This window comes from Anser brachyrhynchus (assembly GCF_964034855.1).
Source record: "Anser brachyrhynchus genome assembly, chromosome: W".
NCBI classification, from domain to species: domain Eukaryota; kingdom Metazoa; phylum Chordata; class Aves; order Anseriformes; family Anatidae; genus Anser; species Anser brachyrhynchus.
In genome coordinates this window covers 1,597,874-1,625,557 of record NC_137704.1, presented here as the reverse complement: position 1 = coordinate 1,625,557, position 27,684 = coordinate 1,597,874, and the positions used below count along the sequence as shown (strand labels likewise).

The window sequence follows — 27,684 nt, the reverse complement described above, 5'->3', positions numbered from 1 at the left end:
ATTTGTTTGTTCTTGCAGGTAAATTGTATGTGTACAGCCTGAATGCTGGACTGCAATGTGTTTCAAAAGTTGACCAATGTATTTGTATTAAGTGGTATATGTACAAACACCCATATGTTAGTTTTGCTGTTACATTAAAATGTATTTAAAAGTCTTACCCTACAAAAGCAATGAACTTAAACCTGCACTGTACCACACCTGAGTGAATCCTGTAGAAGTCCATTAATGTCAGTGGCATTACATTTCTTTTCCTCTGCTCATAGAGCACTGTGTGGCCCATTGTAGGCTTTTGTGCACATGGTAAATCATGCAACAATCCATTTCTTTTAGCTAACATTAATGTTGTGAACAATGTGAAGCATTAACAGCTATCAAACAAAAAAGAACATCCAAAAATGCAATTCATTGTTTAAGTCCAGAGCTTGCTATTTTGCCAGCATGTTTCTGTAATGGGAAATGGTTGTTGGTCCATCACCATAAGTGCCTCCAGGTCAAGGAAACAAGCACAGGCATTTGTTTACAAGAGACATCAATTTCTAATTTTTTTTTTAAATGATAGTTTTCCACCTTTCATTCTAACCTGTTTCCTTTCAAGCTTGAGAAAACTGCTGCCTACACAGATGCCCAGGGGAATGGTAGGCAGAGGTGCCCTTCTGCCATAGCACAGCTACAGCTGGGTGCCACAATGTAGGCAACACTCATGCAGTTGGGTAGCAGCAGGCATGGTTAGGTCAATCATAACAGAGAAAGGTCATGATGTTCCCTCCTTCCAGCTTTCACTTCACCCAGTACTGTTCTCTCTAAAGTGGGAGCAAAAGACTTCTCTTTTCAACAGAGCACTCAGAATACACTCAATTCTGCATTTTTCTGTGAGGGAAAAAGTGTTATTTTTGCTGTGCAGAGGAATAAAAGATGATTTTTGATGCAATAGTAACATGCTAATCACTGGGAAGTCTGCTACGAGCCATAAAATATTCAAAGTAATCTGTTTGAGGCAAGAGTCATCTTTTTGTTTTTATTTGTGCAGCAATTAGCCCAGTTGGGCTTTGGCTGATAGCTACTACTGTAACAACACAGCAACTAGCCATTGTGTTTGTCTTACTTATTATGGCTGTTATTACAGGGACTGGTGTTAAAGCAGGATTTAATTAAACAATGTACAATGACATCTGAAGCACCTCCATCATTTCCTGTTTTCTAAAATATCTCCTTCTCTATAAACCTCCGCCACTTTAGTTTTCAAAGAAGACACAGTTGTGAGCATACAGAAAAGCACAATAGTGCGCAGTGGAAGATATGCTATATGCAGAACAAATAACTTTAAACCCATGGAATTGACTGCTTATTATTCACATACTTTTTATGTTCTGTGCTCACCATTTGGCAACATTTATCATTAATGACCACACAAAGATATCTCAAATCCTTTGTAATTTCCTTTGTAATTAAATTAAGGATGATGGAAAATTCGGAACCAGTGTATGTATTTATACTATACATTCACATCACATAAATGTTCAGTATATAATGACAACTCCTGTTTGGAGATTTTATATTTTGTTGTTGTTGTTGTTTGTATTTTTTTTTTCTCCCACTCCCCCCCCTTTTTTTTCCTGCTTACACCTCTTGGTTCTACCAATTCACTCTGTGCTTCAGCAGCCAGCAGTTATATTTGAATAAAATTGCGTTTCAAATGTATTACTTAAAATGTAGAAATTGAGCCTGGAAAGCTGAATAAAATATAATTTCCTGAAGGTATTCCAATATTTGCATTATGAGTTGCTGACAAGGGCAAAATAAAGTAATATGTGGCATTTGTAGGTCAAGTATCATTTCAAAAAGAATCCAGTATGCTTTATTAAAGTTCTTACTTCTCTTTTGTTTCCTTTCTCTTTTGTTCCTGTGTTTGTATGGGTGATATACATCATGTGTAAATACTGAGTGTGTAAAGTGTCTCTGTTTTTCTAAATGAGTAATTTTAATGCCTGGCAAAATATAATCCCTTTTGGTTTGGAATACAGCAGCCCTTCAACAAGGCAAAGTTACACAACAATTCTGAATGTTAAAAAATACAGGGAATAGGGCTTTTGATGAAGACATCCACAGTGACTTTTTTTGTAACCTGATTAAGATTTTTACATCTTAGTTTGTCATGCCAAGAAGCTTTATGTTCAAATTAATCAAAGTATCTAAATCACAGTGGCTGACATGGACTGTTTAATCTGTGACAGGAGGTTTTCTGCATCAAAACAGTATTATAATAATAGCACAGAGAAAATAATATGAGTGGCCCACCTGTACTGTTAAAAACTATAATCCCTTCAAAATGAAAAATCACCAAATCACAGAATTGTAGGGGTTGGAAGGGACCATGAGAGATCATTGGGTCCAATGCCCCTGCCAAAGCAGGTTCCCTAGAGCAGGTTGCCCAGGTAGGCCTCCAGATGGGCCTTGAATATCTCCAGAGAAGGAGACTCCACAGCCTCCCTGGGCAGCCTGTTCCAGTGCTCCATTACCCTCACCGTGAAGAAGTTCTTTCGCGTGTTGGTGTGGAACTTCCTGTGCTCTATCTTGTGGCCATTGCCCCTTGTCCTGTCCCCACAAACCACTGAAAAGAGGTTGGCCAAATCCCTCTGTATCCCACACCTCAGGTATATATACACATTGATGAGATCCCCTCTCAGTCTTCTCTTCTCCAGGCTGAACAGACCCAGGTCTCTCAGCCTTTCCTCATAGGGAAGATGCTCCAGACCCTGTATCATCTTTGTGGCCCTCCACTGGACTCTAACGGTCTTTGAAACAAAACCAATCTTTGTCATTTGCAAGATAGAATGTCTTAGGATAGAGAAATGGAATCACTTTTCATTGTTAGTTTCTCAAAGGTTTTCCTTCAGAATGAAATCTTGCAGTTTTGAGAGCAGTATAAAGAACAGTTCCAAATGTTCCAATAATATATAAAATCCATTTATTTCCATTGTATTACTTCCCGTGTATAGTGCTAGCAATGGATACGAGGGCTATAACAACATGTTATAAGCACCCACAAAAAGTGGGTAGAGAAATGCACAGTATCTGCTCTAAGAGACCAAGTTGTTCCAGTGAGGGATCCTGGTACATACAGGCTGTGGGGGCACCAAGTTCCCCTCTTGGTTTTGGATTCAGGTTTTTCCTTAGTGAAGGGAAGGTCCTTTTGTCAACTAGAGAAAGGTAGTGGATTAAACAACAACAACAAAAAAAAGTGCATACAAAAACTGTAAAGGATGATAATCACAAAACTAAATTTCCTTTCTCTCCCTATCAGGCTGTTCATAGGATTCTCAAGGTAAGAAATGAATTTCCAATAGCTTTAGGTAGACCTACTCTGTGGAACAGATGTATGTATTGCCTTCTGCCCTGGAAGGCAATGCCATTTTTGAGGAAAATGGCACCAAAAGTATAGAATTCGGTCTTTTTTGCTTATTGTAAAGATAGCTGCAAAGTGTTTTGATTAACGTATATATAGACCTTCAGAGGCAAAAATCTGGAGTATGTAAGGGTTCCTAATCAGAGAGACAAGAGTAACAGTCAGAAAAATCCAGAATAGAAATAGAACACTCTTTTAATAATGAGAACGGAAATGAAATGCACTAGGAAAAATAATAATAATAGTAAAAAGCTAAAAAGATGGTGGGCTTTTATCTTTTCATGGTTTTGAATTAAGTTTTAAAGACAGTTTCTGCAGCACAGGTTCAATGGTTGACATTATTTTCCTCAGAACACTGTACGTAGTATATAACAGCCTATTTAGTAAGTTTTAATGACATAGCTGTGTTATCACCTAAGGCAAAGGTGCTTTAGGTTGAATCCTAGAAAAAAGTAGTGGGATTGTGGTGCACATCAGGAGTTTCCAGGACTCCTTACATTGAGAGCTTTTAGGATAAGCATAGGTGCTCTCAGCATTTGTCTTCCTATCTGGAGATGAGATACTCCAAAAGTTCTTGAGAGCCTTTCTACTGTTGCTGGTGAGTTGCCAGCTCAACTCCTACATCATGGTTTTTATGTGTATTTCATTATAGCATGGTGATAAGGTGAAGCATGTATTTTTCATTAAACGGACTTTGGCTTGGACTGGCCTATGCTACTTTTGCTTGCCTGGTTGTTTATGGACATTGCTCACCTTGTGCTCGCTCTTTCCCTCACAGGTTTATTCCTGAGGCTTGGTCCTCCTGTAGTGTCACCTGTGGAGTGGGCAGCCAGGTGCGGCTTGTGAAATGTCAGGTGCTCCTGTCTTTCTCTCAGTCTGTCGCTGACTTGCCCATTGATGAATGTGAAGGTCTAAAACCTGTGTCTCAGAGAGCCTGTTACAGTGGCCCTTGCAGTGGAGAGGCAACTGAATATACCCCAGAGGAAACCGACCTGCTCTATGGCAGCTTGCAGGAATTTGATGAGCTCTATGACTGGCGATATGAGGGCTATACAGAGTGCTCAGAGTCCTGTGGAGGAGGTAAGTGCAAAATGTTTCTGTGTTGCATGTGCTTTCCCTCTTTAAGTGCATGCTTTTCAGTGAGAACACCCATGGACTTGTTCCTTTGATGCATCTATTTGAAAAGGCTTGGATGAAAACTGTAAAATGCCCAAGTGCATGACATGTTTTACACAGGACTTTGAGGCTCCATGTTCTGGCTGTCACCAAGAATGATCAATGTTTCATGTATTACTGTTTCCATGTATCTGCAGATCATTCAGATTGCACTCACACAAAAATTGCTGAAGTGATTTTGTGATACAGGCAAGAATCATATGTCATTTTTAGTTTTTATCTCTTGACTTGTGCTGTGCAAATATAGACGTGGAAACAAATGGTCCTCCCATAGCAGATGCATTTGATTATTGATATTCTAAGGGCTCAGCTGGTTCTGTAACTCCTACCACTAAGTGCCACTAGTTCTGATCTCACTGCTAAGAAAACATATGGTAAAAAAGTACTAATGGTGTAATTGCCTGAAGCTAGCAGACTTGATGCTTGGAGCTTCTCAGTGTTAATCAAGGTCACAGGATCCACATGTTAGGGAATACTAATGTGCTCTGATATTCATTTTTCCCATCATTTTGTCTAGCTAGTTCTGAAAAATAAGCTCTCTCCATTATTTTTAAATTAAATCTTGATTTTGTTAGGTGCTCTCTTTTTACATGAGAAGTTTCAGGCTACATATACATAAATACAGAATGAATACACTAGGACTGGAAACCACTCAATAACTCATGAATGCTTAAGAGTTTGATCTACACAGATTTACCAGTAATATGTTGCAAACTTATAAACAACAGTAATAATTAATGGAAAATAATGCAAGAGGTTTCTAAGCTTACTATTATCTTGCTGATGGTAGTCAGTGTTTAGAGCAGTTCACAAAGAGTTGTCATATCATTGCCTCTATTGCTTTGATTCCTACATAAAAAATCTGACACTAATGTATGCTAAGTGGTGATGAACACTGACTTTACAGGAGTATCTGTCACATATTGAGTCTACTAGTGAGCACTAATGATTTGTCACATTTGCGCTGTGAATACTGAAACCTTAATATCTTCTAGAAATGTCCTGTTGAAATGAAGTCATTTCTCTAAATACAGTGATTATGTGCATATTTTTCCAACATAGACTGAAATGACAGAGACATTTTGCTTTATAATTGTCAGCAAAAACCTTTAGCCAAGATTTCTTTTTGTCTGATGTCAGCTCCAAATTTTGCAGATTAGCAGATGCTAAGTCAGATACTTTTGCAGCCATAGGTGCAAGACAGGTCAAACTAATTTTATTGGTTTTGGAATCTCAAGAGAAGAAATTGGATAGATGCAGAAGTAACCTTTCACCTCCTAGAAGTAGCAACCAGAAGGAATTAGTTAGCCATTTAGTCTGCTGTTAGTGGCTGCATTTCCCAGAGCTGTCATCAAATATCATGTAACAATTATTCTATTCTGGTAGATATAAACATAGAAAATCTCATTTGATGGTATTTTGAAAGTTAACTTAAACTGCTTAGATTCATGTCCCACCCTTATACCATTTTGTATTGCAATTTCCCACTCAGAACTGATTTCTTTTTTTCAGAGAAAGCAATTTTAAAGAGAACAGCTTTTGTTCTGGTAATATTGTCCATAATAGTGCTTAGAATTCACTTATTTGACAAGCAAATTTCTTGAAGTTCATACACTTTTTTTAATGGTCTCCATACTGTGGAGCTTCTGACAGACAGTAGCTCTTTATATCCTCTAAAGGTACAGTGATCCCTCTGTTGATTTAAAGTTTGTAACCAATCGCCTCATTGACCTATCAAAAACAGAGGATAGATGTTATCAATATGCTGAAATGAATTCCATGTGAGAATCAAGGAGAAGCTGAAAAAAGTGATTTTGAGCACATTTGTTTGCTGCTAGAGCAAGCTAGATTTTTTTTTAGTCATTGGCACATACTGTTATAGCCAGCAATCTCTGTCATTACCAGATCTAGGAACAACGGACTAGCTAAGCTCAGGAGGAGCCTTTTTCTTCAATACCCAGGCCATCAGACAGGATTAATAGTCATACTGAAATCTTTATAAGGTAAAAATTTGCAAGAATTTCTGAATGGTAATCACAATGAGCAGAGTAGAATGCTGGTAGAATAGACTAAAATTGTTGGAAATACAATCAGAGATAATTTAGGTGACAGGAGGAAGCATGGGTAATAGAATCGTAGAATCAGAGTTGTAAGGGATCCACAAGGGTCGAGTTCAACTCCTGATGTGGTCCTAATGAGCACACTGTGGGGTTTGGGGACAGTTGTATAGTAAAAGCTGAAGAGCAGTAGTTTCAGAGCTTGACTCCATGAGCTTGATAAAGCCTTCCAACTCTGGATATTCTATGATTCTATGAAATCATCTGGGTTGGGATGGAGAAATGGAGGAGAGGCGGAATTCAAGACCTCACAGTCAATCAGAGTTGGATAGTCAGCTCCGAACCAGGCAATGCAAAAGCGCTGAGGTAATTGATAATCATTGGTCAACAGCTCATTAGTGACACACTTCAGAGAGGAGAAATTGAAACTGTGGAAATAGACCTAGTTTACAAAATTCTGATCTGAAAAGCACATAACAGATGTGTTTAGCCTTATCCCTATCAAACAATGAAATTGTCAGTATGCAGAACTCAGTGGTTTCTTTCCACACAGTTAAGAGAAGTACTTTCCAACATTTCCCTTCCTCAGGACTAGTGGTCCTTTTCCCCTGTGTTCATCAGTTTGGTCTTGCTATTTAGGCCTGCTCAAGTGATCAATGCAAAGTAGAGACCAATAATTTCAACACAGTGCCATTTCCCACCAGTTAGAGAACTGCTTCTGTTCTGCAGACAGGAGCAGTCTGTCCCAGGGGGGAGTCCATATGCCTCGTTTTGCAATATACTCAACAGAAAAACAATTGGGTTGGAAACATACTGAACAAGACAGGGCAGAGAACATATTGTTTATGTATAAATGTGTTTGGGGAGATTACTTGAATAGAAAAATTGTTTGAAAGTATGCGGCCATCTTCTGAAGAATGAAACCCATAGCAATGTTGGCTGACTTAAGAGTCTTCAGTAATTTTGTTGTCGAAAAAATGTCCAAATGTCCCAAAATGTCAAGTTTCTTTCTTCTTTTCAGCACCTGAGTACAGCAGGGATAATGCTTGGGGATAGGGTCACAGGCATGTCCTGAATAGGCTTGCACAAGCACATAGAAACCTATAAATTGTTCAGCATGCCACTTTGCTGTGGACCTCTCTTCAGCCTGTACTGAGAATAAGAGGAATGAATCTACGAATGATTTCAGGAGTGCAGAACCTATGATGAGCTACAGTTCTTTGGTCCTGTAGAGCAATATGATGTCATTGTTTGCCTAATGACGTGTTCTGGCGTTAGAAATAGCAAAAAGCATTGATGATTCTGTTACACTGCTCGTGGAGCTGTTTGAGCTTCCCACTTTTCTTCTTCCCCCCTCCCCCCACTGGTATCTTCAAAAGATTGTAAGATATTTTGGAAAACTAATTGCTGATTTTGAAAAGATGATGCAATTGTGAGTTCAGCTAACCTTTTCCCAACTCAGGAGGTTGGGATGAATGTAAAGAGCATACTTCTATCTTGCTTGAACCACTGTGGATTAGATTTTTAGGGAATTTAGGCAAATAACTATCCACACAACCCCCGGGGAAGAAGTAGATCCAGCAGACTTCTTTCACTAAGTAGTCTTTCCTATAACATGTAGTGCTGCAATGCTTGATTTTCTATCTTTCTAACCATGTGATCCAAAAAATCTTGATATGCCTATTTTACAGGAAAACTGAGACAGAGTAACTGGCGTGCATAAGAGTACATGACAAATTTGGTATCAACAAGCATTTTCCAAGTTGTAGCCTAATCATCCAATCTTCCAACTTCTCTCTTAGTCCTCACAGCTACCCCTCTTCTGTACCAGTTCTCAGACACACCTGGCAGTTTTGCATCTCCAGTGCAGGTGTTAGTTTGGATATAGAAAAATAGCTGATACTTGACCTTGTTTTGCTTTACTTTTGTACTTAGAGTAATCTTAGTTTCTTAAAATATAGCGTGCCAACATCAAGGCTATCTTTACACCCTAACCTGCCTGGCTGACAAATAAACAGCATGACTGCACATACTATGAATGGAGGCATCACTGGAGAGCACTGTACATTTTTCTGCCCAGGCAAGGTAAGTAGTGAACGAACCTACAGACTTCTCAATGCTGTTGAGACACACAGTGAGAATGAGAGCAAGGACAAGCCCAGCATCCCATGCAGAGTTTTGATTAGACCATCTCCCTGTCAGCTGGGAAACCAGACATATAAGGTGCAGTAGGCAATGTGTGACTGTTACAGGAAAATTACAAGAGTTACAATTGAAGGCTTGTTCCCAACAGAGGAGAAAAAAGGAATTGCGGGGCTGTCTCTGCCCTTGGATGCCCCTCTGGGTACCGGGAGCTGGCAGTGACCATGCATTTTTGTGTGCAGGTGTCCAGGAGGCTGTGGTGACCTGCCTGAACAAGCAAACCAGGGAGACTGCAGATGAAACATTGTGCATAATGAGCCGCCGTCCTCCACAGCTGCTGAAAGCCTGTAGCCTGGATCCCTGCCCCCCAAGGTATGCATCTTGTATCTTATCACCAGGAGTATATGTTTTCAGGACGTAGGAGAGGTGTGATCATCAGTGAAGATGGCAAACTAATCAGAAAGCTCTTCATGAAGCTGGGGCAAGCAGGATCCATCTGGTTAGGATGCTTAGATGCTAGGTCTGGAAATGTGTGTATAAACTAAAACTTAATATTTGCTACCACTTGATTTTTTTTCAATATTTTGAACAAACATGCTCTTACTTCTGCATTTCAGATATTAATTTCTAATTCTTAGCTTGTTCTGTATATATTCTTAATTTTCTTGAGAGTATTAATTCACTGCCTCAATGGCAGGATTTCACTCTAGAGAGAAAGTTTTCCCAAGAATAATGATAAAGAGCATGCCTTTGTTCTTGAGCCAAATTCAGTGATAGGTCAAAAGTTTTGTGGCAGGATTAATTTCTTCTCAGTAGCATTATCCTGTGAGATTAGCTACAGGGGCTTATAAATGGATTGTTTTACTATGCATCATCGCTTCCTTTTAAAAAAGGAGGAAAAGAAAACAACCATTATATCTTCCATTTACAGTACTGTTGAAGTAACTTATTGTATCAGTTTAAAAGGAATGCCCAATACTTTTTAACTAATAAATATTGAATGATGAGAAGATGAGGTGTATAAAAGAAGCATAAAAATGTGGCCTTAACTGCTGAAAATGTACTGTACAATTCTGTACAATACTTACACATAAGTAAAGATTCATACTTGAAATAAATTGAGGAGGTGTTTTCATTTACAGTTTGATTTGGAGTGAATTAACTACCTATAGAAGGAGTGAGACTGATTAAACAAAGTGTGCTGAATCTGCCGAGTAGGTCTGTCATATCTGCAGTAGCAGAGTAAGCTGTTCTATTTCTGACCATTAAAATTTCCATCTTCAATTAAGTGATCCATTCCTGATAACTTCCTAGTCTCTCTGCTAACATTGTTAAGCATTCAAAATCTCACTGACAGAGGAGTTTGTGGTGTGCAATTACTCATTAGAAATGTAGCTAAGCTGACTTATTTCACAATGTCACCAACTGTTTGTAGAGCTTACTCATTCACAGCCCTGGGAACAATTTGAAGCACTTATAGAGAGGTGAATGACAATGTATTTAATTACTACCCAGCTTATCCACAGATTTGTATTGTTTTAACTATATTGGACAGAGGATTCGTTTTTGTTTTTAATTTAATGAGAATCATAGAATCATGGAATCATTTAGGTTGGAAAAGACATCTAAGATCATTAAGTCCAACCATTAACCTAGCACTGCCAAGTCTACCATGAGACCATGTCCTTAAGCTCTACATCTACAAATCTTCTGAAGACCTCCAGGGATGGTGAGTCAACTACTTCACTGGGCAGCCTGTTCCAACGCCGCACAACCCTTTCAGAGAAGAAATTTTTCCTAATACCCAACTTAAACCTCCCCTGGTGCAACTTGAGGCTATTTCCTCTTGTTCTATCACTTGTTGCATAAGAGAATGTACAGACCCCCACCCCACTACAACCTGCTACAACCATTTATAGTAGTCACACTGTCACAGCTCCTGATCTAAACAAAGTTGTTCTTATATGTCAGACAAGTTTATTCCTCTTCCCACAAGGAAGCGGACTGTACTGTCTAAAGCTAAGACTTTCTCCAAGATCTAAGAAACAGTTTCTCATTCAGAGAAAGTTAGGGGAGAAGTGTATTAAACTGCCATTCTATAGACCCTGCATTGTGCCCACAGATCAGTACTGTTACAGCTATTTGAGTCGAGATACAAAGTGTTTTATTAGAAATTTGATTTTATACGTAGTAACCTCTCTGACACCATCATTTTAAATATAACCATAACCTTTCCTTTCATGTATTTTTGGGTTAGACTCAAATCTTGGTAGATTCTCCCATGAATCTAAAAACTTAATTATGTCTGTTTCATTTCGTTGTCAAATGAGTTTAGAACATTCTCACTCTGCATGAGGAACTCCATTTTTTTATTGCAGAAAAATGAGTAAGTTACTAAATAGATTATCAGTACAAGCATCAGGGTCTCAAAGGGGAAGTTAAAGAAACAATATTGGGTCTGGATGTGCCCTTGGAACAAGATTCTTGCATTGCCTGACTGTTGCAAAAATTGGGTGTTGCAAAAAGAACTGCAAAGAAAAAACATTCAAACATAAGCAGGCATTGGGAATCTCTCAAGTTCAGCCTGTCCTGGTTCCAGTTAGGACAGAGTTAATTTTTCCTCCTAGTAGCTGGTAGGGTGCTATGTTTTGGATTAGGATGAGAAGAGCGCTGATAACATGCTGATGTTTTAATTGTTGCAGAGCAGTGTTTACACCAGGCCAAGGACTTTTCAGCTTCTCGCTCTGTCCTGCCAGCGGGCAGGCTAGGGGTGCAGCAGGAGCTGGGAGGGGACAGACCCAGGACAGCTGACCCAAACTGTCCAAAGGGGTATTCCATACCATCTGATGTCATGCTAAACAATATATAGGGGTGGCTGGCCGGGGTGGGGGCGCCGGCTGCTTGGGGATAGGCTGGGCATCGGTCAGCAGGTGGTGAGCAATTGCATTGTGTATCACTTGTTTCTTACACATTATTATTAGTAATACTATTATCATTATCACTATTATTATTATTGTTATTATTATATTCCTGTCTTAATAAACTGTCTTTATCTCAACTCACAGGCTTCACTTTCCCGTTTCTCTCCCCCATCCCAGAGAGGGAGGGGGGAGGGGGAGCGAACGGCTGTGTGGTGTTTAGCTGCCAGCCGGGTTAAACCACAACACAGCCACAGTACCATAAGTATATACATACATTCTCCTCTTCTCCTGCTGAGAGAGAGAGAGAGAGAGAGATGCATGCCTGATTTTGAAAGACAGCCTGTTTGTACCTTTTGCACTGCTAGAATAGTTCAAGAACAGTTCATCCTAACAAAAATATTATCCCTGTAATACTGCCAGCCAGGTCAGCAAGAAGCTCATGTTATCTGCTGTTTCTGTGGCAGTACTGCTCACAAAACTTGGACTTGTTAGAGAATTACTTAAGCCCACTCACTGTTGTCTGAACACTGCCTCATTCATGAATCTGCTTTCTTTGTCCATTCAGTCTAGTGATGACATCTCCTTCTCTTCTTTCCTGGACTGATCATTTCAGGAAAGGAATCTTTGGACTTGAGGAGAGTCCTATTGCTCAGTGGAACAAAACCACATGTTCATGAATGTTGATCTTACAGATAGGCAAGTCAGGTTTCTTGTATATTCTTTCCAAGCCATTTACATGTATTTCCAACAATCTCATTTCTAAAATGCTTCATTTTAGATATTGTACAGATTACAAATGATCAGTTCATTGCCCATCCTTCTCACCTGCTGAGCTTTTTCTTTCTTTGTCTTCTGGTATCTGCAAGCTTGTTGATTTCTTCTTCAAGAACAGCTGTTTTTTAACATTTTCCATATGGCATAAACTTAGGCCTATGAAAAGGTGTTGGCTTACAAGACAGAGCCAAGCATGGAGTGCACCAGTGTGAACAGAGACAGGGAGCTTTGGACATAAAGCAGCTCTGGTCTGGGTAGCGGGGTTTGAACTTAAACTCTCCCTCTACTTCTTCAGAGAAGTGTGCGAGAGGACTTCATAAACTGGTAGGCACAATATATTTGACAAATTAGTGGTTCTTGTGTTTTTGCATTACTTTGGTGTAGGTTTAGGGCAAGGGATATTATCCTGCTCCACTGTAGTTTCCAAAATACGTGTTCCACCCTGCAGTCCTCATTCATGGCCTGCCATCTGCCATTACAAGTACAATTTGTGCACTTTCTGTCTTATTCCTCAAACCTTCCTGTATTACCTCTTAACTAGATTTCCACCTTTACACTACATACTCTGCTTCACAACTGTTTACTATATTCATCTTTGAAAGGGGTTACAGAAGACTTAGTTTCAGTGTATTACACATGAAGCACTGAACAACATCCTCGTAAGAAGTTGATGCTTTGAGCATTAGCCCAAGTCTAAACTTGAGCCAAAAAACAACTCATTTGTTTATCATGCCTAATCTGGTCTGTGCACCTATATCAAACACAGCCATTGCTACCATTTATCTCAGTGTCTCAATTATCACACAATGTAAAATTCTTCTGTGAGATACATTTCTGTATTCAGTATGCCTGCTAATCTCTCAAAACAGTTCTCTGCCAAACAGATTCACTTACCTGAAGTTGCCATTCATGTTGCCCCATATGCATTCTGCATCTGCTGTAGTCCCTCGAAAGACCCACTGGACAACCTCTGACTGTTCAAAATGTTGGCATAAAAACACAAACCCTCTTTTCTGACCTGATCTAATGGTTGATGAACTCTGCCTTCAGTTCAAGGAGCAGCAAGAGTTATTTGCTGTAAGGAACCATATATTGCTTGAAGTATGTCAGAAAGTTACTCCAGCAACCAAAATTGCCATTTGTAGAGTTGTTGCATATTCCATTTACCCTCTGTTCTTCTTTGACCTCTGAGTTCCTCCTGTATTTTCCTCCATTTGGCTCTGTTATATAAATATTGGCTCTCTGCCACTTTCAGCTATAATGAACTGCAATATTCACTGATACCAATAAGCCTAGAGAGTGAATGCAGGCCACTTCTGTCATCTCCCAGAACACTCTCACTGAGCCTTTGATCTGCATGCATGTGTTGGCTGCATAGGCTTCTCTTTTAATGGATTACCTTCACTTGCAAGGAAGATGTTTTTTGAAGAAAAGATCCTTACTCTTCCTTGTGCACAGCAGCCCCCTGAATCTTACCCTGCCTGTTGCACAGAGCAGTTCTGCTCCCTTGTCACATTAGAAATACTGAAAATTAGGCTGTAAAATTTTGTCGGACTAGCACTGGACAACAACTAAGTATGACTTATTTCTCTGTTGCTACTCTTAATTACAAATAACTTTACCTTTTAAGTTTTATTTCTTAATAAAGTATCAACTTTTTCAAATATTAGTTACATCTCACTTTTCCTCTGAGATATATGCATACTTTTCGTGTATTTCTAATGTTATCTCTAATCTCTAACACAGACTGAGTTATGGAAGTAGGGAGATTACTTCCTAGAGACACGACTCAATGTTTTACCATCCATTCTTAGCTCTCACACTTCACTTCAAAGGAGTCTGATTTTACAGTGAATAATTTAACAGCTGAATGGAAAATTAGTTGTATTTAAATCATTACTTTTTATGCCCCTTTTTTTGAAACTAGTTCGATTATAAAGCCAGGAACTCACCTTGGAGTCCTCATCTTAGTCCTGTAGCCTCACAGGAAACAATGCTTCCCATCCAGGATTAACACTAATTCTCTCTGCTGCCCAAAGTTGAAGATCACATTCTGAATGGTATTTAAGACCTGACACTGAAGATACTTACTCAACCCAAGAAAAATCTGCTAAAGAATTCTCATGAAAGCTTTTCTCACTAATAAAATAGGAAGATGTGCCACAAACACAGCTCCAGATCAATAACAGAAAAGAAAGGGAGAAGTATGTGCTCCCATTAGACTTCTTCTCACTATGCAGCATCCCATGCAGGATGCACAGGCTGAGGACAGGAGGCAGCCAATATTAATGTAGTATGTGATTTAGTCCATTGCATGTGCATATACACAGCTGCCACCACTCCCTTGTGCACTGAGTAATGTTTCTATGCAGGCAGGTGTCAGATGTTAAGTAAGATGCTTCCAGGCAAACTTCTCTCCACACTGATGAATGTTTATTTTAGAAAGAAAAAAAAAAAAAAAAAGAAGAGTTCTTTTGTATCACTTTCATATGGTTTAACCGCATAAAAATGACAACAATTTCATTTTTTTAGAACTAGTTTGTGAGGTCTTTGTGTAGAAGGGTATTTACTTCTCCTGTGCAGTATTCAATTTTCTTGGCAGTGCTTAAAGGGATTCTGTCAGGACGAACATTGTGTATCTCTAGAAAATGTCCTTCACTTATAACACCTAACAGCTTAGTATGCTTTGTTTTTACCATATATACCATGCATACAGGGACTGATCCAAAGCCATTCTCTCCACAGGGATGCTTTGGTTCAAGCTTATATATTTTTTTTTTAAGTTCTGCCTACATCGTTTACTTTTTCCAGGCTGACTATGGGGGTGCAAGAGTGTTTTGTTCTGAAAGGTAATGGCTCCACAGGGGCAGCTGCTCTGATTCTAGCAGCCTCTCCTGCCATGAGTAGCTGGTTAATAACTGGTGTCATTTTCTGGTCTAGCTAGCTAGCAGAATTATTATGTGGGGTCCAGTTTCTGTAGAAAAGAGAAGGAAGTTTCAAAACTGAGGCAACAGTACATTATTGTCCCTGTTGTTATTTGCAACACACTAATGCCTAGAGGCTCCTGTCTAGCTGGGAGTCCCATTGTGCTAGGCAGTAGATAAAGACAGAGATACTATCTCTGTAAACTAATACAATTGGCAATTTTCTGCTTCAGCTGCCAATTTGTAATGAAGTAAGGAGACTTTTGTTACTGATTAAAAGGATACTTAGTGTTGCCCTTTTAATCATACATATTTACTCATTGCTACTTCTTTTTCTCTTGAATGAAGTGTATAAAAGTTATCATGCACACTTTTGGCTAATAAACTGTATATACTTTCACTTCACTAAGTGTATTGGACCTTAGGATCACTGACGACTTATGCTATGAAGGGATTTCTCAATCCTCTGGATTAATATCCTAGACTTTTGTGTTCTTTGACTTATACTGCATTGTTCTTGTTAGATCAGCTAAAAATTAACAATTAAAAAAGTAAAATTTTATTTAAATTCAAGTTTCTTTTTGCTCAGGCCTGCCTCTGGCACCAGCTAGATGTGGTGTTAGGTAAGAATGTTCTGTGATAGTTAAGTGAGAATGCCAAAAGAAAAACTTTGATGGGAGGAAAAGGAGTTTGCAGTTTTGCTGCAGGACTACACAAGCTATTCATGTTTGAGAATTCTTTTAGATCATTGGGTGTAAAGTTTTGCTTGAGCTAGAGATTTTTCCTTTTTTTTTTTTTAATTTTAATTTTAATTTTTTTCCAGAGGTACTAACATTATTTCTGGTAGTAGGCTTACAGATAGTGCTCTGGGTAAATACTAGGATTTATGCCTGTGTAGATCAGACTGGCATTTACTGCAAAGTGATAAAAAGAATCCCACATGTTACAAGCTTGCTAATATGAAGTTTTTGAGACAGCTGCTGCATGAAATTAGAATCTTTGCTGAAGATGCCTTTATAAGTCTTTACACAGTATTGAAATGTTGAAATGTCCTGGTAAAAACATCATTAGAATTATGTGACTCAGAGAATCCCACATGAATGTGTTGCAGAGACAGGCAGTACATAAACAATAGATCCCATTGGTAAAAACACAGAACAATGTTGCTGGAAACGTGACCTCAGAGATGAAGATGAAATCTAGAGGCAGAAATGATGTTGCTCCAGAGGGTATCATGGAATGGTGAGTGGCATAAAAACCTTTCACATCTTTGTGAAAATTTCTTTTTGGAGGAATGCTTTTGAATTATAAAAGGAATGGTATGTTCAGTTTACAGCACGTGAGATTTGTTCTGTGTGTTTAGTACATCCAGTTAAGTCAAGTCTAAACAGACTTTTTCTCAAAGCAGAAAAATAATCCTTTCGCCTTTCATTAGAAGATACCAGCTGATGACAGCCAAAATCCCTCCCCCAAACTCTCCACCCTGTGAAGTGTTGAATAGTTCAGACTTGCAATTCATTGAGCTCCTGAAATGTTGGATTTTGCCACATCGAAGAGGGGGTACACTAGATAATGTTGATGTAACCTGCTTCTCCTCTAAGTATGTGAAAAACTGGGTTTGCAAAAAAAAAAAAAAAAGTTTTTATTTCCACAATCATTCAGCCCCAATTTTTCTTTTTGCTAATTATAATGCCAGCAATATTTAGTTATTGCCATAATGAGCACAATAATGTAAAAAGTTTCTGAGCAGTAAGCCTAAAGAGACAACTAATTGCTGGTTTACATGATAGTCCTGGTATTCATTTTATCTCTTCTTTCACTCTGCCCTTTGCTGAAAATTGTAATGTAACCCCTCCTACAGTAACCCTTGGTTGCTTTATTCAATGCCACTGTGGTCTTCCACAATTATTTTCTGTGGCATTCACTGACACATCATAAGAACAGTCAGCAACCACTAATCATCTATGCCTCACTGAAACTGGGTTTGCCAGGAAAAAAAATTATCATCTTCATTTTATACTGGAGGAGCAGAGTGGCTGACACACAGCAAACGCACTGCAGAGCTGAGACGCCTCCTCACTCATAGTCCCAACCCCGTTGTTCTGCTTCACCTACCCTCTTCCTGACCGTAAGAAAGCACCGAGATTCCAGAAATTACCACAGATTTCCTCTGGTTTTCTGTCTGTGTTGTTGATTCTTGAATTCTTTTTAAAGACACTTTTGAAAATAATCATTTTCAATTTGGCACTCTGTGAAGATGTTTCCAAAAAGCCAATTTCCTTTTGTTACTGCCTGTACCCTGGGATGGCATAGCTGTGCTTCTAAATGACTCTCCTTCCCCTCAGGGTTTTTATATCAACAACTTTGCCTTGCTATGTCTTATATAAAACAAAAATTACTTCCTGACATCTGTCCAGCAGCTATTTTTTCTCTGTTTCCCTCCATGTACTATGCAGTTGTCTGTCCTAACATTTAAGCATGTCATTTAAAATTGTTGGGAAAAGTATGGAAAATATCCTTAGAATAAATTTCAGAGGCAAATTGCATACTTGACTCAAAACTGTATTTAAAAAAGAAAGAAAAAAAAAAGAAAAAAATCAGCTTAGTCTTTACAGAAAAAAATACATAAAATTGTTTTCTCATTGATACCATGGAGGATCTAAAAGACAGGTTCCATATTAATTTGCATCTTTCAGCAATCATGTTTTCTGAGACATTCATATTTATGTCTCTTACCTGATCAGACCTTACTGACATTAGTTTCAAAAAATTCAAAGACGTTTTTTGTTTTGAGAAAACCACTGAGGAAAAAAACCAAACAACTTTATTATAGTAAAGTTTCTTCATTGTAGTAAAGTTTCTAATTGAAACTATTAATATATTTAAATTGCCTGAGCAATTAAATATATGTTCTTTGTGGAATGCACTAGAACAAAAGAAGCCAGATATTGAACTTGACAAAACATTGATAAAGAAAAAAATGGTCTGGTTGCATTGTGGGAAAGCAATCTCTATGTTGAAAAATCTTTTCTGAGTACATGCTCAACAGGAAATACTTTCCACAAAGCCTTAGTAAAGCTCATTCTTAATATTGTATCCTTAAGGCACTCTAATGAAATGCGTGATAAAATATGTAAGTTAAAGAATGCACAATACTGCTGAAATAATATCAGATTTTGAGACTTGATATTTCCACTTCTTAATTCTGGGAGATTTTCACTTCAAATTGTGAACTGTATGTTAACATTTCTGCCTTTGATTGCTTGCAAACGGAGCTGCCATTAAAAATGCATTTACCAGAGAGAATAAGTATAAATGTCCATACACTTTGGTTAAATGTATCTTCAGTGATGAAGATATGTTATCTCCAGTTGTGAAAAGTCAAAGAACTTTAATGATCTACAGAAGAGTTAAAAACCACTTTGAGCTTGGACAGGTTTGTTCTCTGCTAATGCTTATGTAGTCTAAAGCCATTATACCTGGTCTGGGAAGAAACTCTCCATAGTTGGGTAGAGTCCCAGAGATCCCTTAAAACATCCCTCTTCTTTGGCTAGGACAGTTTTTTTCCTTCCTTCCTTCCTTCCTTCCTTCCTTCCTTCCTTCCTTCCTTCCTTCCTTCCTTCCTTCCTTCCTTCCTTCCTTCCTTCCTTCCTTCCTTCCTTCCTTCCTTTCTTTTTCTTTTTCTTTCTTTCTTTGTTTTTCTTTCTTTCTTTCTCTCTTTCTCTCTCTCTTTCTCTCTTTCTCTCTTTCTCTCTCTCTTTCTCTCTTCTCTTTCTCTTCTCTCTCTCTCTTTCTTTCTTCTTTCTTTCTTTCTTTCTTTCTTTCTTTCTTTCTTTCTTTCTTTCTTTCTTTCTTTCTTTCTTTCTTTCTTTCTTTTCTTTCTTTCTTTTCTTTCTCTCCCTCTCCTGTAGCAACCTCCAGTAATATGAAGGGCCACAGTAACTTTTCAGGTAACACTCAGGTAACACTTGATTGAACTCTCTTGTTGTGGTTTAACCCGGCTGGCAGCTAAACATTGTATCCATTGTATCGTTCAACTTTTCCAGAGGCTGGTGCATGATAGGGGATGTGATACACCCACTCAATACCATGTTCTTTGGCCCAAGTGTCTATAAGGTTGTTTCGGAAATGAGTCCCGTTGTCTGACTCAATTCTCTCTGGGGTGCCATGTCGCCATAAGACTTGCTTTTCAAGGCCCAGGATAGTGTTCCGGGCGGTGGCATGGGGCACAGGATATGTTTCCAGCCATCCGGTGGTTGCTTCCACCATTGTAAGTACGTGGCGCTTGCCGTTGCGGGTTTGAGGGAGTGTGATGTAATCAATCTGCCAGGCCTCTCCATATTTATATTTCAGCCATCGTCCTCCATACCAAAGAGGTTTTGACCGTTTGGCTTGCTTGATTGCAGCACATGTTTCACAGTCATGAATAACCTGTGCTATAGTGTCCATGGTCAGGTCCACCCCTCGATCACGAGCCCATCTGTAGGTTGCATCTCTACCTTGATGGCCTGAGGTGTCATGGGCCCATCGGGCTATAAATAATTCACCTTTATGTTGCCAGTCCAGGTCCACCTGAGCCACTTCAATCTTAGCAGCCTGATCCACCTGCTGGTTGTTTTGAAAGAACTCCAACTGGGAACTGAACTGGGTTTCACTTCTGATTTTCTCAGTCACCTATATGTTACTTCATGGAGGGGAATATACAGCAATCCTTAGCCGTGCCTCAGCTAGTCTACAGAAGCTGGGTTTTTTTGGTGCATTCCATCTATATAATTTAAAAATAAGTTCTTTTAAATTACTAGGCAAATTGTTATCTAAAGAGGCATTCTCAAATGTAAACGTTAATACTTAATAATACTGACAAATGCAAATGGTCGTTGCAAAACTGAACTCGGCAAGTGGCACCTACCAAGTGTTCACACATTCCTACAATTCTGTGAACAGCTGAAATTTGTTTGTTCTTGCAGGTAAATTGTATGTGTACAGCCTGAATGCTGGACTGCAATGTGTTTCAAAAGTTGACCAATGTATTTGTATTAAGTGGTATATGTACAAACACCCATATGTTAGTTTTGCTGTTACATTAAAATGTATTTAAAAGTCTTACCCTACAAAAGCAATGAACTTAAACCTGCACTGTACCACACCTGAGTGAATCCTGTAGAAGTCCATTAATGTCAGTGGCATTACATTTCTTTTCCTCTGCTCATAGAGCACTGTGTGGCCCATTGTAGGCTTTTGTGCACATGGTAAATCATGCAACAATCCATTTCTTTTAGCTAACATTAATGTTGTGAACAATGTGAAGCATTAACAGCTATCAAACAAAAAAGAACATCCAAAAATGCAATTCATTGTTTAAGTCCAGAGCTTGCTATTTTGCCAGCATGTTTCTGTAATGGGAAATGGTTGTTGGTCCATCACCATAAGTGCCTCCAGGTCAAGGAAACAAGCACAGGCATTTGTTTACAAGAGACATCAATTTCTAATTTTTTTTTTAAATGATAGTTTTCCACCTTTCATTCTAACCTGTTTCCTTTCAAGCTTGAGAAAACTGCTGCCTACACAGATGCCCAGGGGAATGGTAGGCAGAGGTGCCCTTCTGCCATAGCACAGCTACAGCTGGGTGCCACAATGTAGGCAACACTCATGCAGTTGGGTAGCAGCAGGCATGGTTAGGTCAATCATAACAGAGAAAGGTCATGATGTTCCCTCCTTCCAGCTTTCACTTCACCCAGTACTGTTCTCTCTAAAGTGGGAGCAAAAGACTTCTCTTTTCAACAGAGCACTCAGAATACACTCAATTCTGCATTTTTCTGTGAGGGAAAAAGTGTTATTTTTGCTGTGCAGAGGAATAAAAGATGATTTTTGATGCAATAGTAACATGCTAATCACTGGGAAGTCTGCTACGAGCCATAAAATATTCAAAGTAATCTGTTTGAGGCAAGAGTCATCTTTTTGTTTTTATTTGTGCAGCAATTAGCCCAGTTGGGCTTTGGCTGATAGCTACTACTGTAACAACACAGCAACTAGCCATTGTGTTTGTCTTACTTATTATGGCTGTTATTACAGGGACTGGTGTTAAAGCAGGATTTAATTAAACAATGTACAATGACATCTGAAGCACCTCCATCATTTCCTGTTTTCTAAAATATCTCCTTCTCTATAAACCTCCGCCACTTTAGTTTTCAAAGAAGACACAGTTGTGAGCATACAGAAAAGCACAATAGTGCGCAGTGGAAGATATGCTATATGCAGAACAAATAACTTTAAACCCATGGAATTGACTGCTTATTATTCACATACTTTTTATGTTCTGTGCTCACCATTTGGCAACATTTATCATTAATGACCACACAAAGATATCTCAAATCCTTTGTAATTTCCTTTGTAATTAAATTAAGGATGATGGAAAATTCGGAACCAGTGTATGTATTTATACTATACATTCACATCACATAAATGTTCAGTATATAATGACAACTCCTGTTTGGAGATTTTATATTTTGTTGTTGTTGTTGTTTGTATTTTTTTTTTCTCCCACTCCCCCCCCTTTTTTTTCCTGCTTACACCTCTTGGTTCTACCAATTCACTCTGTGCTTCAGCAGCCAGCAGTTATATTTGAATAAAATTGCGTTTCAAATGTATTACTTAAAATGTAGAAATTGAGCCTGGAAAGCTGAATAAAATATAATTTCCTGAAGGTATTCCAATATTTGCATTATGAGTTGCTGACAAGGGCAAAATAAAGTAATATGTGGCATTTGTAGGTCAAGTATCATTTCAAAAAGAATCCAGTATGCTTTATTAAAGTTCTTACTTCTCTTTTGTTTCCTTTCTCTTTTGTTCCTGTGTTTGTATGGGTGATATACATCATGTGTAAATACTGAGTGTGTAAAGTGTCTCTGTTTTTCTAAATGAGTAATTTTAATGCCTGGCAAAATATAATCCCTTTTGGTTTGGAATACAGCAGCCCTTCAACAAGGCAAAGTTACACAACAATTCTGAATGTTAAAAAATACAGGGAATAGGGCTTTTGATGAAGACATCCACAGTGACTTTTTTTGTAACCTGATTAAGATTTTTACATCTTAGTTTGTCATGCCAAGAAGCTTTATGTTCAAATTAATCAAAGTATCTAAATCACAGTGGCTGACATGGACTGTTTAATCTGTGACAGGAGGTTTTCTGCATCAAAACAGTATTATAATAATAGCACAGAGAAAATAATATGAGTGGCCCACCTGTACTGTTAAAAACTATAATCCCTTCAAAATGAAAAATCACCAAATCACAGAATTGTAGGGGTTGGAAGGGACCATGAGAGATCATTGGGTCCAATGCCCCTGCCAAAGCAGGTTCCCTAGAGCAGGTTGCCCAGGTAGGCCTCCAGATGGGCCTTGAATATCTCCAGAGAAGGAGACTCCACAGCCTCCCTGGGCAGCCTGTTCCAGTGCTCCATTACCCTCACCGTGAAGAAGTTCTTTCGCGTGTTGGTGTGGAACTTCCTGTGCTCTATCTTGTGGCCATTGCCCCTTGTCCTGTCCCCACAAACCACTGAAAAGAGGTTGGCCAAATCCCTCTGTATCCCACACCTCAGGTATATATACACATTGATGAGATCCCCTCTCAGTCTTCTCTTCTCCAGGCTGAACAGACCCAGGTCTCTCAGCCTTTCCTCATAGGGAAGATGCTCCAGACCCTGTATCATCTTTGTGGCCCTCCACTGGACTCTAACGGTCTTTGAAACAAAACCAATCTTTGTCATTTGCAAGATAGAATGTCTTAGGATAGAGAAATGGAATCACTTTTCATTGTTAGTTTCTCAAAGGTTTTCCTTCAGAATGAAATCTTGCAGTTTTGAGAGCAGTATAAAGAACAGTTCCAAATGTTCCAATAATATATAAAATCCATTTATTTCCATTGTATTACTTCCCGTGTATAGTGCTAGCAATGGATACGAGGGCTATAACAACATGTTATAAGCACCCACAAAAAGTGGGTAGAGAAATGCACAGTATCTGCTCTAAGAGACCAAGTTGTTCCAGTGAGGGATCCTGGTACATACAGGCTGTGGGGGCACCAAGTTCCCCTCTTGGTTTTGGATTCAGGTTTTTCCTTAGTGAAGGGAAGGTCCTTTTGTCAACTAGAGAAAGGTAGTGGATTAAACAACAACAACAAAAAAAAGTGCATACAAAAACTGTAAAGGATGATAATCACAAAACTAAATTTCCTTTCTCTCCCTATCAGGCTGTTCATAGGATTCTCAAGGTAAGAAATGAATTTCCAATAGCTTTAGGTAGACCTACTCTGTGGAACAGATGTATGTATTGCCTTCTGCCCTGGAAGGCAATGCCATTTTTGAGGAAAATGGCACCAAAAGTATAGAATTCGGTCTTTTTTGCTTATTGTAAAGATAGCTGCAAAGTGTTTTGATTAACGTATATATAGACCTTCAGAGGCAAAAATCTGGAGTATGTAAGGGTTCCTAATCAGAGAGACAAGAGTAACAGTCAGAAAAATCCAGAATAGAAATAGAACACTCTTTTAATAATGAGAACGGAAATGAAATGCACTAGGAAAAATAATAATAATAGTAAAAAGCTAAAAAGATGGTGGGCTTTTATCTTTTCATGGTTTTGAATTAAGTTTTAAAGACAGTTTCTGCAGCACAGGTTCAATGGTTGACATTATTTTCCTCAGAACACTGTACGTAGTATATAACAGCCTATTTAGTAAGTTTTAATGACATAGCTGTGTTATCACCTAAGGCAAAGGTGCTTTAGGTTGAATCCTAGAAAAAAGTAGTGGGATTGTGGTGCACATCAGGAGTTTCCAGGACTCCTTACATTGAGAGCTTTTAGGATAAGCATAGGTGCTCTCAGCATTTGTCTTCCTATCTGGAGATGAGATACTCCAAAAGTTCTTGAGAGCCTTTCTACTGTTGCTGGTGAGTTGCCAGCTCAACTCCTACATCATGGTTTTTATGTGTATTTCATTATAGCATGGTGATAAGGTGAAGCATGTATTTTTCATTAAACGGACTTTGGCTTGGACTGGCCTATGCTACTTTTGCTTGCCTGGTTGTTTATGGACATTGCTCACCTTGTGCTCGCTCTTTCCCTCACAGGTTTATTCCTGAGGCTTGGTCCTCCTGTAGTGTCACCTGTGGAGTGGGCAGCCAGGTGCGGCTTGTGAAATGTCAGGTGCTCCTGTCTTTCTCTCAGTCTGTCGCTGACTTGCCCATTGATGAATGTGAAGGTCTAAAACCTGTGTCTCAGAGAGCCTGTTACAGTGGCCCTTGCAGTGGAGAGGCAACTGAATATACCCCAGAGGAAACCGACCTGCTCTATGGCAGCTTGCAGGAATTTGATGAGCTCTATGACTGGCGATATGAGGGCTATACAGAGTGCTCAGAGTCCTGTGGAGGAGGTAAGTGCAAAATGTTTCTGTGTTGCATGTGCTTTCCCTCTTTAAGTGCATGCTTTTCAGTGAGAACACCCATGGACTTGTTCCTTTGATGCATCTATTTGAAAAGGCTTGGATGAAAACTGTAAAATGCCCAAGTGCATGACATGTTTTACACAGGACTTTGAGGCTCCATGTTCTGGCTGTCACCAAGAATGATCAATGTTTCATGTATTACTGTTTCCATGTATCTGCAGATCATTCAGATTGCACTCACACAAAAATTGCTGAAGTGATTTTGTGATACAGGCAAGAATCATATGTCATTTTTAGTTTTTATCTCTTGACTTGTGCTGTGCAAATATAGACGTGGAAACAAATGGTCCTCCCATAGCAGATGCATTTGATTATTGATATTCTAAGGGCTCAGCTGGTTCTGTAACTCCTACCACTAAGTGCCACTAGTTCTGATCTCACTGCTAAGAAAACATATGGTAAAAAAGTACTAATGGTGTAATTGCCTGAAGCTAGCAGACTTGATGCTTGGAGCTTCTCAGTGTTAATCAAGGTCACAGGATCCACATGTTAGGGAATACTAATGTGCTCTGATATTCATTTTTCCCATCATTTTGTCTAGCTAGTTCTGAAAAATAAGCTCTCTCCATTATTTTTAAATTAAATCTTGATTTTGTTAGGTGCTCTCTTTTTACATGAGAAGTTTCAGGCTACATATACATAAATACAGAATGAATACACTAGGACTGGAAACCACTCAATAACTCATGAATGCTTAAGAGTTTGATCTACACAGATTTACCAGTAATATGTTGCAAACTTATAAACAACAGTAATAATTAATGGAAAATAATGCAAGAGGTTTCTAAGCTTACTATTATCTTGCTGATGGTAGTCAGTGTTTAGAGCAGTTCACAAAGAGTTGTCATATCATTGCCTCTATTGCTTTGATTCCTACATAAAAAATCTGACACTAATGTATGCTAAGTGGTGATGAACACTGACTTTACAGGAGTATCTGTCACATATTGAGTCTACTAGTGAGCACTAATGATTTGTCACATTTGCGCTGTGAATACTGAAACCTTAATATCTTCTAGAAATGTCCTGTTGAAATGAAGTCATTTCTCTAAATACAGTGATTATGTGCATATTTTTCCAACATAGACTGAAATGACAGAGACATTTTGCTTTATAATTGTCAGCAAAAACCTTTAGCCAAGATTTCTTTTTGTCTGATGTCAGCTCCAAATTTTGCAGATTAGCAGATGCTAAGTCAGATACTTTTGCAGCCATAGGTGCAAGACAGGTCAAACTAATTTTATTGGTTTTGGAATCTCAAGAGAAGAAATTGGATAGATGCAGAAGTAACCTTTCACCTCCTAGAAGTAGCAACCAGAAGGAATTAGTTAGCCATTTAGTCTGCTGTTAGTGGCTGCATTTCCCAGAGCTGTCATCAAATATCATGTAACAATTATTCTATTCTGGTAGATATAAACATAGAAAATCTCATTTGATGGTATTTTGAAAGTTAACTTAAACTGCTTAGATTCATGTCCCACCCTTATACCATTTTGTATTGCAATTTCCCACTCAGAACTGATTTCTTTTTTTCAGAGAAAGCAATTTTAAAGAGAACAGCTTTTGTTCTGGTAATATTGTCCATAATAGTGCTTAGAATTCACTTATTTGACAAGCAAATTTCTTGAAGTTCATACACTTTTTTTAATGGTCTCCATACTGTGGAGCTTCTGACAGACAGTAGCTCTTTATATCCTCTAAAGGTACAGTGATCCCTCTGTTGATTTAAAGTTTGTAACCAATCGCCTCATTGACCTATCAAAAACAGAGGATAGATGTTATCAATATGCTGAAATGAATTCCATGTGAGAATCAAGGAGAAGCTGAAAAAAGTGATTTTGAGCACATTTGTTTGCTGCTAGAGCAAGCTAGATTTTTTTTTAGTCATTGGCACATACTGTTATAGCCAGCAATCTCTGTCATTACCAGATCTAGGAACAACGGACTAGCTAAGCTCAGGAGGAGCCTTTTTCTTCAATACCCAGGCCATCAGACAGGATTAATAGTCATACTGAAATCTTTATAAGGTAAAAATTTGCAAGAATTTCTGAATGGTAATCACAATGAGCAGAGTAGAATGCTGGTAGAATAGACTAAAATTGTTGGAAATACAATCAGAGATAATTTAGGTGACAGGAGGAAGCATGGGTAATAGAATCGTAGAATCAGAGTTGTAAGGGATCCACAAGGGTCGAGTTCAACTCCTGATGTGGTCCTAATGAGCACACTGTGGGGTTTGGGGACAGTTGTATAGTAAAAGCTGAAGAGCAGTAGTTTCAGAGCTTGACTCCATGAGCTTGATAAAGCCTTCCAACTCTGGATATTCTATGATTCTATGAAATCATCTGGGTTGGGATGGAGAAATGGAGGAGAGGCGGAATTCAAGACCTCACAGTCAATCAGAGTTGGATAGTCAGCTCCGAACCAGGCAATGCAAAAGCGCTGAGGTAATTGATAATCATTGGTCAACAGCTCATTAGTGACACACTTCAGAGAGGAGAAATTGAAACTGTGGAAATAGACCTAGTTTACAAAATTCTGATCTGAAAAGCACATAACAGATGTGTTTAGCCTTATCCCTATCAAACAATGAAATTGTCAGTATGCAGAACTCAGTGGTTTCTTTCCACACAGTTAAGAGAAGTACTTTCCAACATTTCCCTTCCTCAGGACTAGTGGTCCTTTTCCCCTGTGTTCATCAGTTTGGTCTTGCTATTTAGGCCTGCTCAAGTGATCAATGCAAAGTAGAGACCAATAATTTCAACACAGTGCCATTTTCCCAC

General features: G+C 38.7%; 1 protein-coding gene across 1 annotated transcript; it reads left to right on the top strand.

Moving 5' to 3' along the window:
• Positions 1-3,439: 3,439 nt before the first annotated feature.
• LOC308184983 (ADAMTS-like protein 1) lies at positions 3,440-24,664 on the top strand (the record flags this gene model as incomplete). The annotated part of the gene is made up of 4 exons (XM_080572527.1): positions 3,440-4,483; positions 9,021-9,150; positions 23,648-23,668; positions 24,625-24,664. The coding sequence occupies exons 1-4, from the start codon at positions 4,075-4,077 to the stop codon at positions 24,662-24,664; spliced, it is 600 nt and encodes a 199-aa protein (XP_080428653.1). The 5' UTR covers positions 3,440-4,074.
• Between the last annotated feature and the right edge of the window lie 3,020 nt (positions 24,665-27,684).